The following is a 15,856-nucleotide window of genomic DNA, read 5'->3' as shown; positions in this document are numbered from 1 at the left end:
AGGACTTTGCAAGGCAATTTTTCAGTCTAGTATGAAAAAGGGTGTAAGGGAGCCGAAATGACAGGCCTGGAGTAGCATTGAGCTTTGTGTGGAAGAGCTAATCAGCTACACCTGGTTATTTCTTAGATTGTATTCAAGTTGGTCGCACTCGTGCCCTCAATTTAAGTATAGAAGGCAATCTATACATTTTTGTATTTTTCCCTTGTTTCTTTTAAGTTACTGATAGTGCAGAACCAAGGAGCCAATTGTAGATATTGACTAGGTAATCCGAACACGGATGTGGGAAGTTTACATTCAGCCTTCATTCAGTGATTTTTGTGGTACTGTGGTTGTCTGGGCTGTATGCTGAGTAGTAGTACTCTCATCACAAAGTTGTGTAGATAAGAAGCACATGGGCTCACATACTAGTACCTTGCTGGCCATTTGATATGAAGTGGTAACTGTGACGTCTTGGAGTCCTGTATCCAGAAGAGCCAGGAGAGGCACCCCAGGTAGAGCACTTGGCATGGCTTCTCACAGTCTCTCCTGCTCTGGTGCAGGCTCTTGGGTACTTCAGTGCCACGTGATGCCTTCTCTCCACGCCTTCACAGCACAGCTGGGCAAGTCCCAGGGCCACTGTTTGACTTGTGTCTACAGGGATTCAGGACATGGCCAGGGTTGGCAGTCTTTTGTGTCTCACTCTCAGGATGACTTACTCTAGATTTCACCACAGCCTGTGAGCCTGGCTCCTGGGAGCAGAAAGCCACTACCCCCACCCCACCCCTTTAGCCTGTATGTATTATCTCAAGTGGCTCTTTGATTCAGGGTTTCTGCTTGAGGGAACATCAGGGATGCACAAGCTTGCATGTGAAGTTTCTCACTGGTGTTACCATTTTAAAACTATTTTATGTTTATGGGTGTTCTGCCTGCACGTGTCTACACTACATGCCTGCCTGGTGCCCATAAAGGTTGGAAGAGTGTGGTGGAATATTGTTTTCAGGTGTGTGACTTTTGTTTATGCTGCATTTGTTTAACTCTGTGAAGCTGTGATTTTTTTTTTTTTTTTTTTTTTTTTTTTTTTTGCCTAAAACACCTGACGGTCCCAATAAAGAGCTGAACATTCAGTCCGAGGCAGAGGCAAGGATAGGCAGGGCTGGCATGCAGAGAGGGTAAAGAGAAAGAAAACAGGAAGGAGAGAGCAGCAAGAGAACAAGGTCAGGGTCAGCCACACAACAATCTACAGATTAAGAGTAAGATTTACAGAAGGAAGAGAACAGGAAAAGCCCAGAGGCAAAAGGCAGACGGGATAATTTAAGAAGAGCTGCTAAAGTCGGGCATTAATAACTAAGAATAAGCCTCTGTGTCTGATTCATTTGGGAGCCATATGGTGGGCCCTTCAAATGAGAAAGCACCATACTGGACTGGCAGATGTTTGTGCAATGGTTGCTTGTCTTTACCTAAGAATGCCATTGAACTCCTAGGCTTTTGTTTCAAAATGCCTGGCAGAACTCTCTCCTTAGATATTGAGCAGACTGTGATACTACCGTTTCCCAAACTGAATCCTTGCCATTTGCATCCATGTAATGCTTGGAGTTTGGGTCACATTTCTACTCTTTCCAAACTTCTCTGACCTCACCCTGCCACTGGTCAGCTTTTCCTAGAGCGCGTCTGCTCAGATGAAATAGCCTTGCATGTTCTTTCCAAAGCCTCCTGGTCTCTAGAGGGCTTTGTCTTTCTATCTGCAGTGGCCAAGTCATTGACTTGACACTTGATAGTCCTGGAAGTTAGCTTAAAGATAAACTAAAGCCGTTATTCACTTTGTCTTCCCAGTAAAGAGGGTTTCTAAAAGCAACCATAGTCCTCTGTAATCATCAAAGACACAAAGATAATTCCTGGCATCACTTGCAACTCTGAACTATGACAGAATTAGCATTTTATCAAGTGATTTCTCTAATGCTACTTATAGGGTCTGAAAAGATGTTATAATTACAATTAAAATTGAGCTCACTAGGTGTCGCTGTGGTACCAACCAAACATAAATAACCTGGCTTCCTGGTCCTTGCTGCTTGGTCATTCCATCCCTTCTCGTGGACCTCCTCACACCTTCCAATAGGTAACTCCTTGTAGTTTGAAGTTTCTGAGTTCAGGGTTTAGTTAAAGCAAGACAATTTGGGAAAGACTAGGGAGTTCGCCATCCTACCCTAGGCAAATTTCTTTTTGCTTGTTTAAGTAGGTTTCAGTCCCCATCAAGGACTCTTGGTCTCAGACTTTGTGTCTGAAACACAGGCTTCTGGTGTAAGGGATTACAGAATCAAGCACTCTTTTCTTCTTAGACTTCATTTCTAAGTTCTTAAACACCTGTGGCTTTTTCTTTTTTTTTCCTCTCTCTTTTTAAAATTATATTTTACATTCTAATCCCAGTTGGCCCTCCCACCTTCCTTCCCATTCCTCCACTCCCCACTCCTCCTATCTGTTCCACAGAGAGGGTAAGGCCTCCCCTAGGAAGTCGTCTAAGTCTGTCCCATCATCTCGTTGGGGCAGGACCAAAGCACCTCTCCACCCCCCACACCCCTGTGTCGAGGCTGGACAAGGTATGTCTCCATATAGAATGGGCTCCACTAAGTCAGTTTGTGCATTAGAGTTAGATCTTGGATGGTGATATCTATGGGAGTTCATTTATTGTTGAGGATTGTTTTAGCTATCCTGAATGTTTTGGTTTTTCATATAAAGTTGAGTATTGTTCTTTCAAGGTCTGTAAAGAATTGGGATGGGATTTTGATGGACATTGCATTGAATCTTTAAACTGCTTTTGGTAAGATTGATATTTTTATTATGTTAATCCTACTGATGCTTGAGCAAGGTCGATCTTTCCATCTTGTGATATCTTCTTCAGTTTCTTTCTTCAAAGACTTAAAGTTCTTGATGTACAGGTCTTTTGCTTGGTTAGAGTTACCCCAATGTATTTATATTTTTGCTGCTATTGTGAAGGGTGTTGCTTCTCTGATCTCTTAGTCTGTTTGTCATTTGTATATAGGAGGGCTACTGATTTTTTCTTAGTTAATCTGGTATCCACTTACTTCACTGAATGTGTTTATCACCTGTAAAATTTCCTTGGTTGAACTTCTTGGGGTCACTTATGTATATTTTCATATCAACTGCAAATAATAATATGTTGACTTCTTCCTTCCCAACTTGTATCCCCTTGATCTCCTTTAGTTGTTTTATTGCTCCATCTAGAATGTCAAGTACTATATAGAATAAATACGGAAAGAGTGTACAGCCTTGTGTTGTTCCTGATTTTAATGGAATTATTTTGTGTTTCTTCCCATTTAATTTGCTGTTGGCTGTAGGCTTGCTGTAAATTGCGTTTATTATGTTTAGGTGTTTCCCTTGTATCCCTGATCTTTCCAAGAGTTTTATCATTAAGGGTTGTTGGTTGTTGTCTTAGGCTTTTCAGTGTCTAATGTGATAATGTGATTGCCATGACTTTTTTCTTTGAGTTTGTTTATACGGTGGATTTAATTGACAGATTTTAGTATGTTTAGCATCCCTGAATCTCTTCCATAAAGCCTACTTGATCATGGTGGATGATCTTCTTTGATGTATTTAGTTTGATTATTTTATTTTATTTTATTTTTGCATCTGTGTTCATAAGGGGAATTGGCCTATAATTCTCTTTCTTCGTTAAATCTTTGTGTGGTTTGGGTATCAGGGTGACTGTGGCCTCATAAAATGAATCTAACAATGCTCTTTCTTTTTCTGTTTTGTGGAATAAATAGAGCAGTATAGGCATCAGTGCCTGTACTATCATGTTGGTTTGTCTATCTTGTTGATTTTTTTCAAAGAACTAACTCTTGGTCTTTTGATTCCTTGTATTGTTCTCTTGGTTTCTATTTTATTGATTTCAGCCTTCGGTTTATTTCCTGCTGTCTGCTCTTCTTGGGTATGCTTGCTTGCTTCTTTTTGTTTTAGAGCTTTCAGATATGCGTTTCAGTTGCTAGTATGAGATCTCTCCAATTTCTTTATGAAGGCACTTGGCACTCTGAACTTTCTTCTTAGCATCGCTTCCATTGTTTCCCATAAGTTTGAGTATGTTGTGCACTTATTTTCATTAAATTTTAGGAAGTTTTAAATTTCTTTATTTCTTCCCTAATCCAGTGCTCATTCCGTAGAGGGTTGTTCAGTTTCCATGCTTAGTGTTTGTATGCTTCCTGTTTTTATTGTTGTTGTTGAAATCCAGCTTTAAAATTTTGTTGTTTTGTTCTTGGCTTTCTTTAAGGGGTTCATTAATTTCCTCAAATTTTCTGTTTGTCTTTTTCTGTATATATCTTCTTTTCTATTTGTTTCTTTTTGTGCTTTTCAAGACAGGGTTTCTCTGTGTAGTATTGGATGTCCTAAAACTCACTCTTTAAGACCACCCTTGTCTTGAACTCAGAAATCCGCTTGCTTCTGCCTCCTGATTGCTGGGATTAAAGGTGTGAGCCACCACTGCCTGGCGTTTTTCTTGATTGCTTTAAGGGATTTATTCACCTCTTTGAAGACTTCTATCATCTTCCTAAAGTTGGTTTTGTGGTTTCATTTTTGTTTTGTTTTTGCTTCAGCTGTGTTGAAATATTCAGGGCTTGCTGTGGTATGATGGTTGAGCTCTGGTGGTGATACTATTGCCCCTGATGTTGTTTATTGTGTTCTTATGCTTTTGTCTAGGCATCTGGTGTTGGGGTGATTATGTTTCTAGGTGCCAATTTCAGGATTTTTCTTTGTTGGGGGTGTGTTTTGTTGCTTGGTTGTTTTCTTCTCTGGTTTTCTGGCCACTGTGGCCTGTTGTTGAGAGGTTTTCCACCCAGCTTGGGGACTGATATGTTGGACAGAAGTGGTGGTGGTAGTGGTGATTGGGGATGGGTGGCGTCCACCAATAGAGTTGGGGAGGTCCTGCTGTTGAACTTCCTCCCTTGACTTTTGGAGGCTAGTGTGACTTTTTATAGAGCAGGTGTTCTCTGCTGAGTTGGGAATCTGAGACAGAGTGACAAGGAGGGGAAGGATTTGGGATAGCCTGAGGGGTCACACCAAGAGAGTGGGAGGTCCATGGATGGGCAGCCTACCTGGACTTCAGGAGTCCAGCATGGCCTCTTTCAAGCAGGTTGTCTCTACCCCTTGGCATGGGCTTTTGAAACCTGAAATCCTTCCCCCACCAGTGACACAGTTCCTCCAACAAGACCACACCTAATGCTCACAATTCTATCAAAGAGTTCCACTCATTGCCTGATGACTGAGCACTCAAATATATGATGGGGCCCATTCTTATTCAAACCATCACACTATTAATACAGAGAGAATATTATTGCCAAAATGAAAATATGAGAAATGTAAACTTCTATTTCTAACAAAAGAATTCAGCATATCAGTAAGAACCCTCCTTCTGGAATGGTGCTTACCAGTGAAAGGTGTATTATTTTCCCCTGAACCAGGGGTTTTTATTTCCAGGGTTACATCTTTAATACTATTTCATTTTTAACTGCATGTATTTGAGTGTCACGGGTGTTTATATACATGAGTGCAGATGCCCACAGAGGTAGCTAGATTCCCTGGAGCTGGAGTAGATGTGGTTATGTACTTCCCAGTGTGTGTGTGTGTGTGTGTGTGTGTGTGTGTGTGTGTGTGTGTGAGAGAGAGAGAGAGAGAGAGAGTTTGGAACTCAAATCCAAGTCGAGAGAGAGAGTGAGTGTTAGGAATCAAATCCAAGTCCTCTGGAAGAGTAGTGTATGCTCTTAACTGCTAAGCCATCTCTGCAGCTCCTTCATGACTTTTAATATTTAACAGGACACTTCAGCCAGTATAATGAGTGGAAATATGAGGATAATTCAAAGTAAGTAGAATGCTGTAGGTAGAGTGAAAGGGAATGCTAGCATAGGGAAGGTCAGATGAGCGGCGCTCCGTATTCAGAGTGGATCGTCTTACCTTAATTAGGCCAAAGTAGAATCTACTTTGCACACATCCCCAGGTGTTCATCTCCTTGTAATTCTAGTTTTGTTTGAGCTGTCTTCACACACACCTTGACCAAGTGATTGTAAACTTCCCTTTCTCCAGTGAGCATTAGGTGTGATGAAGACAGTTTAGTGAGGTAAGCCCTCACTTGCTAAATTCCCAGGAACTTGAACTGCTTACACTATTCCTCAGGCCATGGCTAGTCTCCTGCTTAGCTTTTACAATTTATCAAGGAGTTTACTTGGCTTTTTAGCTCTCAGTCTTTTCACTTTATTTTTTGTATTGTGTCTGCTGTTCTCTTTCAAACCAGTATACGTTTGGCTGCTTCAAAGACAGAGACAAGCTCTTTGGCCTTTTCTTTGACCTCCACTATTCTAACACCAAGGAATAGTTCTCTGTGTACTTTCCTGAAAGTGGAGTGCAATTGGCCATAGAAACAATTCAGGCACACTCCCTATGCACAGCCATATACAACCTGTGCTGGCTTCCCAGCAACCATCTCCATGGAAACCATAAAGGCTCTGCATTTTGAGAAGTTTAAGGTCAAGTCCCTGTGGCCTATATTTTTTCCACACTGAATGACAGGGGTGAAATGAGTCAGAAAAGTGATACAGTCTGAGTCCTGGATGGGAATACTTCTCCCCAGCCAACAATCAAATGTGGTCCTGAGGTTTCTCAACTTGCCATGCTATTACCAAATGACAAAGCTGTCTAAACTTTCTTTGCCTTGTTGCCTGTTTCAGTCTGTTTTGTGCTGATATAATAGAATGCCATAGACTGGGTAATGTTTGACGAATAGAAATTTATTTCTTATATTTCTGGAGGCTGGAAAGTTCAAGTTAAGGGCAGCATCTTTTTTATGACAATATTTTTAATTTAAATTTGAAACAAGCTTGTTTTCTGTCAATCCCAGTTCCCTCACCCTCCTATCCTCCCCTGTTTCCCCAAACCCCATCCCATCCCCTTTCTGCTTCCCAGGGAGGGCAAGGCCTTCTATGGGGGATCTTCAAAGTCTGTCATATCATTTGCAGCAGGGCCTAGGCCCTCCCCCCATGTGTCACGCTGAGAGAATGTCCCTCTATGTGGAATTGGCTCCCAAAGTCCATTAGTATAATAGGAGTAAATACTGATTGACTACCAGAGGCCCCATAGACTGCCTAGTCCTTCTAATTGACACCCACATTCAGGGCTTCTGGGTAGGTCCTATGCTTGTTTCCCAGCTATCAGTCTGGGGTGCATGAGCTCCCCCTTCTTCAAGTCAGCTGTTTCTGTGGGTTTCTCCAGCCTGGTCTTGACCCCTTTGCTCATCACTCCTCCATCTCTGCAACTGGATTCCAGGAGTTTGGCTCAGTGTTTAGCTTTGGCTGTCTGCTTCCATCAGCTCCTGGATGAGGGCTCTAGGATGGCATGTAATATACTCATCAATCTCATTATAGGGCAAGGGCATTTAGGGTAGCCTCTCCACTATTGCTCAGATTGTTAGTTGGGGTCATCCTTGTAAATCTCTGGACATTTCCCTAGTGCCAGATTTCTCTTTAAACTTATAATGATTCCCTCTATTATGGTATCTCTTTTCTTGTTCTCCTCTATTCTTACTCCAACTCAGTCTTCCTGTTCCCTCATGTCCTCTTCCCTCTTCTCGCCTTCTCTTTCTCCTACCTCTCCCCCGCCCCTGCTCCCAATTTGCTCAGATCTTGTCTTGTTCTTTTCCCCTTCTGTGGGGGACCATGTATATCTCTCTTAGGGTGGTCCTCTGATGTGAAATGTAGGCTGGTGATCCTTTGCTCTGTCTAAAATCCATATATGAGTGAGTACATACCATGTCTGTCTTTGTGACTAGGTTACCTCACTCAGAGTGGTTTCTTCTAGTTCCATCTATTCACCTGCAAATTTCAAGATTCCATTGTTTTTTTCCGCTGAATAGTATTCCATTGTGTAAATGTAGCACATTTTCTTTATCCATTCTTCAGTTGAGGGACATCAAGGTTGCTTCCAGGTTTTGGCTATTACAAATAATGCTGCTATGAACATAGTTGAACAGATGTCCTTTGTTGTATGAATGTGCATCTTTTGGGTATATGCCTAAGAGTAGAATTGCTGAATCTTGAGGTAGACTGATTCCCATTTTCCTGAGGAACTGCCATACTGATTTCCAAAGTGGCTGTACAAGTTTGCACATCCACCAGCAGTGTAGAAGTGTTCCTCTTTCTTCACATCCTCTCCAGCATAAACTCCTTGGTGTTTTTGATTTTAGCCATTCTGACAGGAGTAAGATGGTATCTCAGAGTTGTTTTGATTTTCATTTCCCTGATTGCTAAGGATGTTGAGCACTTTAAGTGTCTTTTAGCCATTTTTAGATTCCTCTATTGAGAATTCTTTGTTTAGTTCTGTATTCGCTTTCTAAGTGGATTATTTGGTGTTTTGATGACTAGCTTCTTGAATTCTTTGGATATTTTGGAGATCAGTCCTCTTTCAGATGAGGGGTTGATGAAGATCTTTTCCCATTCTGTGGGCTGCCATTTTGTCTTGTTGACTGTGTCCTTTGCCTTATAGAAGCTTCTCAGTTTCAGGAGGCTCCATTTTTTAATTGTTCATCTCAGTGTCTGTGCCCCTGGAGTTATGTTCAGGATGCGGTCTCCTGTACCAATTTGTTCAAGGATACCTCCTACTTTCTCTTCTAAGAGTTTCATTGTGGCTGGATTTATGTTGAGGTCTTTGATCCATTTGGACTTGAGTTTTGTGCATGGAGATGGATAAGGATCTATCTGCAGTCTTCTACACGCCAGCATCCAGTTATGCCAGCACCATTTGTTGAAGATGCTTTTTGCCCCATTGTATAATTTTAGCTGCTTTGTCAAAAATCAGGTGTGTGGGTTAATTTCAGGGTTTCAGGGTTTTCAATTCGATTCCATTGGTCTACCTGTCTACTTTTGTGTTTTCAGGACTATAGTCCTATAATAAAGTTTGAAATCAGGGATGGTGATGTCCCCAGAAGTTCCTTAATTGTACAGGGTTGTTTTGGCTGTCCTGGGTCTTTTGTTTTTTCATATAAAGTTAAGTATTGTCCTTTCAAGGTCTGTGAAGAATTGTGCTGTGATTTTGGTGAGTATTGCATTGAATCTGTAGATTGCTTTTGGCAAGATTGCCATTTTTACTATGTTGATCCTGCCTATCCAAGAGAGGTATTTCCATTTTCTGGAATCTTCTTTAATTTCTTTCTTGAAAGACTCCAAGTTCTTATTATATAGGTCTTTCACTTGTTTGGTTAGTATTACCCCAAGATATTTTAGAGGGTGATGTTTCTCCTTTCTCCACCCATTCTCTTGTCTGTATATGGTAGGGCTACTGAGTTTTTTGAGTTAATCTTGTATCCTGCTAGTTTGCTGAAGGTGTTTATCAGCTATAGGAGTTCCCTGGTGGAGCCTTTTGGGTCATTTATTTAAATTATATCATCTGTAAATAGTGAAAATTTGATTTCTTCCTTTCCAATTTGTATCCCCTTGATCTCCTTTTGTTGTCTTATTGCTCGAGCAATAATTCAAATACAATATTGAAGAGATATGGAGACATGTACAGCCTTGTCTTATTCCTGATTTTGGAGGAATCACGTTGAGTTTCTCTTCATTTTAGTTTAATGTTGGCTGTTGGTTTACTGTATATCGCTTTTATTATGTTTAGGTATGTTCCTGTTATTCCCTGATCTCTCCAAGACCTTTATCATGAAGGGGTGTTGGATTTTTGTCAAAGGCTTTTTCAGCATCTAGTGAGATGACCATGTGGGTTTTCCTTTTTAGTTTTTATATTTAGTATATTACATTGATAGAGTTTTGTATGTTGAACCATCCCTGCATCCCTAGGATGAAGCCTACTTGGTCATATTGAGTATTTTTGCATCAATGTTCATGAGGAATATTGTCTATAGTTCTTAGGTTGGGTTTCTGTTGCTTTATGTCTGGTATCCACTTATGAGTGAGTACCTACTAAGTGAGTACATACTATATTTTTCTTGGTCTGGGCTACCTCAATCAGAATTTTTTTCCTAGTTCTATCCATTTGCCTGCAAATTTATGATGTCATTGTTTCTTACCAATGAGTAGTGCTCCATTGTGCAAATATACATTTTCTTTATCCATTCTTCACTTGAGGGCCAGCTAGATTGTCTCCAGGATCTGGCTATTATGAATAATGTTGCTATGAACATAGTTGAGTAAATGTCCTTGTGTTGTGAATGTGTTTCTTTTGGGTATATGCCCAACAGTGGTATTGCAGGGTTTTGAGATAGGTTGATCCCTAATTTGAGGGTTTTTTGTTTTGTTTTGTTATGTTTTTGGTGTATGTGTATATAAGCTAGAAGGGTGCTGGATCCCTTGGATTTTGGATTATAGGTATTTATCTGCCTAATGCAGATCCTGGGATATAAATCCTGGTCCTCTGATAGAGCAGTAAAGACTCTTAGCAGCTGAGCCATTTCTCTAGCTCCTGATGTATTTGTTTGGTAGTTTATGTTTACAACAACACTGCAAAAAGTAATTCCTATATTCTTGTTGTCTTAGTTCCTTCTAATGTCTGTTATACTAATTACAGTAATGTTACCAGTGAAATTGGGCTTCTCTTTTATGGGTTCTTAGACTCCTGGTAAAATAACTTTTAAAATAGACTCAGAAGGAAGCTTGTAAACCATTTTATTAGGCCTTTAGCTGGCACCAGAAAAGGATGCCTTGAGTTAGAACCCAGAAAACTGGGCAGGCTTGGCAAAAATCCACAAGTGACTACATTAGGAGAGGGATTTCTGAGAAGCATGTTATCTTTCGAAAGGGATACTTATCCCTCCCATCTCCTTAGGAAGTCTTCAGGAAAGTCAGTGTTCCTTTTGGGAGATGAGTGGTCCTTGGCTAGGTGATTGACAGGCCCGGCTTGATTCACTCGTGTAGGAGAAAACAACAACTTGTGGTATTTGGGGGCAGATTAGAGATGGACCTCAATTCTATCCTTGTTGACCTAGTGGTTTTTCCTAAGAGGTCTCAACAAAGCACGGATGCATGCCTATTTCATAGCATACTTTAAATTCTAAGGAAGAGCCGTTGTGATCCTTCACCTGGCCTCTTGCTATGTAGAGTGTGCTGGCCTTGGAGCTTACAGAGAGCTACCTGCCTCTACCTCCTGAGTGTTGGAATGAAAATGTGCGTAACCACACCCAGACTATGGGATGGATTTTACTATGTTTTCTGTTGCCTGAGAATCCTGTAACTTAAGATCCAGAGGGGAGGAGGACTTACTTAAAACCACCTGTTGAAAATGAAAGCAAATGTGTTTAGATACAAGTTCAGGCTCTTGGGAAAAGTAAGACAAGAAGTGTGAGGTTTGAGGTCCTCCTCTGAGAATAGCTTTCTTGTTCCCCAGCCAGCTGTCCTCTGCATGGGAAGTTTGTCTCAACACACAAAAAGATCTCAGGGACTTACGAGTTCTCTTTGTCTAGAAAACTCAGCATTCCTTCCCTTGGGGACGTAGCAACACCAGGAACAGAGCGCTTCACAATCTGTGTGGCCTAACTGTCCACCTCATGACATGCAGGAACCTCCTGGACTATGGCTGTAAGGCTGAGTCTGCTGGAGTGGCCTTTTGCTCCTCTCCTGGGATGACATATAAGGTAGCCATCTCTGTGTCAGATAACAGACTTGGGGGGGGGGAGAGTTCCTGGGCAAGGCTTCTTTCACATGCTGGGGAGGCATGACACCCCTCCGTCCCTCCCCACCCTCCCCTGCTTCCTCTCCTGGGATTCGGCTTTGCCATTTGCCTGCTAAGGCTTCGTGGTGTTCAGGTGGTCCTTCTAGGGCAGGGACCAGCAGGCTGTTTGGCCTGCATAGTGCTTGCTTACACCTGTGCTGTGATTTTCTTACCAATAAACTCGACAGGAGACTGAGTTTCCTGAGACTATCAAAAGCAGGGAACAAGGTGCCATGTTAAAAGGGGAGGATTTCAGGTCTGCTAGTGCAGATGAGACTCTCACCCTGGGATGGTAGTGCTCAGCTTCTCAGCTTGAGAAGAGACCACCTTCCCTGTGGGAGCCTGCAGAAAGGAAGAGCCAGGCAGATGGGCTCTACACAGGGACATGGGCTCTCCTACACCACTGTTCTCATCAGGCACATCTCTGGCAGACAGTTTCATCGTGGTGGGTGAATATGTTGACAGGTGTGGGGTCATCCATTCCCTTTCTCATTTTGTGTATCCGTTCTGTACAGACACAGAAGCCTAATAAGATGTAGAGGAAAGTTCAAGTATTTGAAAACCACAAGTGACCAGACTGTATACTTTTGATTTTTGTGGGAACTCTGGGAAAAAAAAGACTTCAGAAGTAAACTTTTGAGGGGCACTTTTTTATTATAAATTTAATATGGCTGATTAATGAAAAAATTACAATGAAGTACCGTGAAAATGTATGTCAATATAAAAATATTAGCAGCATTTCCATGGTTTCAGGCTCTTAACATTTTAGTCATACTGTGTCTCTCATCATCAGAAGACAATAGTGGCTCTACAGGAGGACCTCACATGCTTACATAAAGAAAGGCCTCAAAGATCCCCATGTCCAGTGTCCCTCTAATATTCCCCGCTCAGCCCTGAGTTTTACAGCATCCAGGCGCATCAAAGCCTTGCTGGCTTCAATGTCTGCGATGAGAATTCCGCCTTTCAGGCTACAGGGTAGGAGGCGGAGGGACACTGGGATTGGACTTGATATGTGTTTAGTGTTTAGTTATACACCTCCATTGCTGTATGCTGTCCACGCTGGTGACAATCAAAGGCCACTGAACAAGCCTCCCAGGACCTGGTACGGCAATGGTGTGGCTGCTGCTGATGGGTGGCTGGTGCTTCCAGCCACACACACTGCTCTGGCTGAGTAAAGAGCTTGCCTGGCTGCAGGGCCAGGGTCACTGCAGTGGCCAGTGGGAAGGGAAACAAACATGAGATAGAATACTGGCAATTCATCCCCTATTTCTTTGGTACTTTCCAAAACTCTCCAATCAGTAAAGTATAAGGGAAGCATACCATTAACATTACAGTTTAAGTATTTACAAAAGCAATAGTGATATGACACATTACACAGTAACTCATACACGGCTTAGCAACACAATCTCCGGAGAAAGCACTTGTGGACACCTGTCCCAGAACTATGCAATCACACGGGGCCTGAAAACTTTCCCAAGTTTGTATTAAGTATACTGTATCTCACTTATATTACAGTATATTTTTTAGAAAGGATTTTATAACCTACACTTCTAAAAGTTTTTAACATTTGCCACGCTGAAATCATTATATACAGTTAATAGAATATTGCATTCCAGCTGGCACTCTCCGCTTTCATTCTGAGCTTGTTTGAAGTAAATGCTACCTATTCTAGGTACACAATATATATTTAATATAAGTAACTGCACCACATTCTGTCATCACAATATCAGTTTGATATGTAGTACTATGTACAGTAGTTAGGTTAATTGTGGAAGATGAACTTCTGTGGCTTGGGTAAGCAGTGTGTGGCATGAAACCATCTGGGAAGGTATGTGGGAGGGGTGTGCGTGTGTCAAACAGTAAGGGTGGAGAGGTGTGAATATGCATACCCATGTTAGACTATCCCTATAGCCATTTACCGCCCAGAAGAAACAAAATCACACCTATGATAGGATTCCATACATGAAGATAGCCATGATAGCAGCACTGAATAATCCGGCCACGGGGACAGTCACGAACCAGGCCACAAATATGTTCCGGAAGAGATGCCAGTCCACAGCCTTCCGCGAGCGTATCCAGCCCACAGCTACCACTGAGCCCACCTGTGGAGGCAGAAACACCGTATTCAAAGGGTTGCACATAGGAGAGCCCTTCACTCATCTTATTCAAAGGGGAGCACGTAGGAGAGCCCTTCACTCATCTTATTCAAAGGGGGGCACGTAGGAGAGCCCTTCACTCATCTTATTCAAAGGGGAGCACGCAGGAGAGCCCTTCACCAACACGGGCCTTTTGTTTATCAGCATCACGGCCCCTGAACTCTCATTAGTTCTCTCTGGAGGCCACTTTATGTTTTCATGACTTATGCTATCAATCTAGTCCCATTCTGTGAAGTCCCATGAATATTTCTATGGGGCAGCATTTGAGGGACATTACTATTTACCGTCACACAGCATGCCCTATCTTCCTTTCAGCATACACTTGGGTCATCTCCATGTACATTCCTTACATTTCCTTAAACTTACATTTATATTTATTTATATTGCATTTATGTGGGTGTGCACATGCAATGCATGTGTGTGGGGATCAGAGGCCTACACTGGGGACCCATTTCTCCTCTTCTGCCATGTGGGTCTTAGCGCTAGCGCTCAGGCTGTCAGGCTTGGTGACAAGCACCTTTCTGAACGGAGCCATCTCAACAATCCTGCTTCTCACGAGAATTAGAATAAAAACATTTTGCTCCCCCATTTGTTATACTTTCTAACTGGCTATTGTTGTAATCGACCTCTAGAGGTTTGTATTTTCATCCTGGAAGTGGGCAGTCTTTCTGTACATCTGTACATCCCACTGTGGTCCCATGTGAAGGGCCTACTCATGTCAACAATTCACACGCATGCTACTTATTGTTCCAAGGAAACAATCAAAACTGATTGTGTGACTAGATACTTTGATAATAGTAATATACATATTTCTTTAAGTCCTTGTGCAAACTAGATATAAATCTCTTATTAATTGTATAAATACTGGACAGATTATGCTTCAAGATGAAAATGAAAGTTTAATTTTATTTTAATTATTAAATTTTTTTGAGATGGGGTCTCTTTATGTGCCCTGGCTGGATTCACACTCAAGAGATTCTGCTCACCCCTGCTTCCTGAGCACCGGGACTAAAGGTATGCACTACCACACCTGACCTAGAGTTTAGCTTTAAAATCAGTGTACATGGATATGCGCACACAATGGGTTTCACTGTGAACTTCTCATACGCACATACACAAGACACCTTGATGTTCACGTCTCCATTACTCTCACTGTCCTCCACATTCCTAATCAAGCCCCTTTTAGAGAGCTTAGAATTTGTAGTTAGTAGTTTTTCTCTATAGCCGGGAGTTATATTCTAGAGTTTCGTGTTATTAACAGAATCATACTGTTTGATGTATCACTGTGTTGGTGTGGAGGAGACAGTTAATAGGTGCATCACCATATCTAGAAAGGTCAAGCAGGTGTGACTATGTATGCCTACGAAACAGAGAAAAGTGGGCAGTTGGGATAGCTCAGGGGGTAAAGGTGCTTGCTTCTAAGGCTGACAGACCGCGTTCAATCCCTGGGATCTACATGATGGAGGGAGAGAACAGACTCCTGAAGTTGTCCTTTGATCTCCATGTGATGTTGGATACACACTCTACATAAATACATAAATGAATAAATGTAATAGAAAAGTAAAAAAGCTAAATGCCTTTTCCTTGAGAGATTATTTTTAGGGTGCTTCTGTGCTTCCTCAATTGTAGTCCCAGATAACACAGAGCTAAAATGGGGCAATGAATGGGGAGATGGCTACTTTTATAGTCTACAGTTTTGTGTTATTTGAAGTATTTCAGAGAACCCATGTGTCTTTGATAATTTTTATTTTACATTATTATTATTTTGCCGTACTATGGATCGAATCCAAGGCCTCTGTTGTACCAGGTACACTCTGTCTTGCTTCACAAGTCCCTTTCATCTTATAATTGCTGTTCTGTCCCACTGCTCTGTAGTGGCAGGGACTTAATGGTACATCCCTGGTGTACCTACAGACATGCTTGATGCACACATGACTCCGGAAGGAAATCTAGGTGGGAACAGTGAGGGGCACGGGGCAAACAGATGCTCTCCCACTGGTGCGGAGAAAGCAAAC

The 15,856-nt window shown here is 41.9% G+C and overlaps 1 protein-coding gene across 2 annotated transcripts in view; it reads right to left on the bottom strand.

Annotated features, from left to right (window-relative positions):
• Window positions 1-12,934: 12,934 nt before the first annotated feature.
• Slc20a2 (solute carrier family 20 member 2) overlaps window positions 12,935-15,856 on the bottom strand; it is a 93,196-nt gene continuing 90,274 nt past the window's right edge. For both annotated transcript variants that reach the window (XM_051182093.1, XM_051182094.1), the window contains exon 11: window positions 12,935-13,787. In XM_051182093.1, coding sequence (XP_051038050.1) covers window positions 13,629-13,787 — 159 coding nt within the window. In that variant the 3' untranslated portion in view covers window positions 12,935-13,628. The remainder of the gene's footprint in view (window positions 13,788-15,856) is intronic.

Source organism: Phodopus roborovskii, unplaced genomic scaffold (genome assembly GCF_943737965.1).
Source record: "Phodopus roborovskii unplaced genomic scaffold, PHOROB, whole genome shotgun sequence".
In the NCBI taxonomy this organism is placed as follows: domain Eukaryota; kingdom Metazoa; phylum Chordata; class Mammalia; order Rodentia; family Cricetidae; genus Phodopus; species Phodopus roborovskii.
This window is presented reverse-complemented; position numbering and strand designations above follow the sequence as displayed.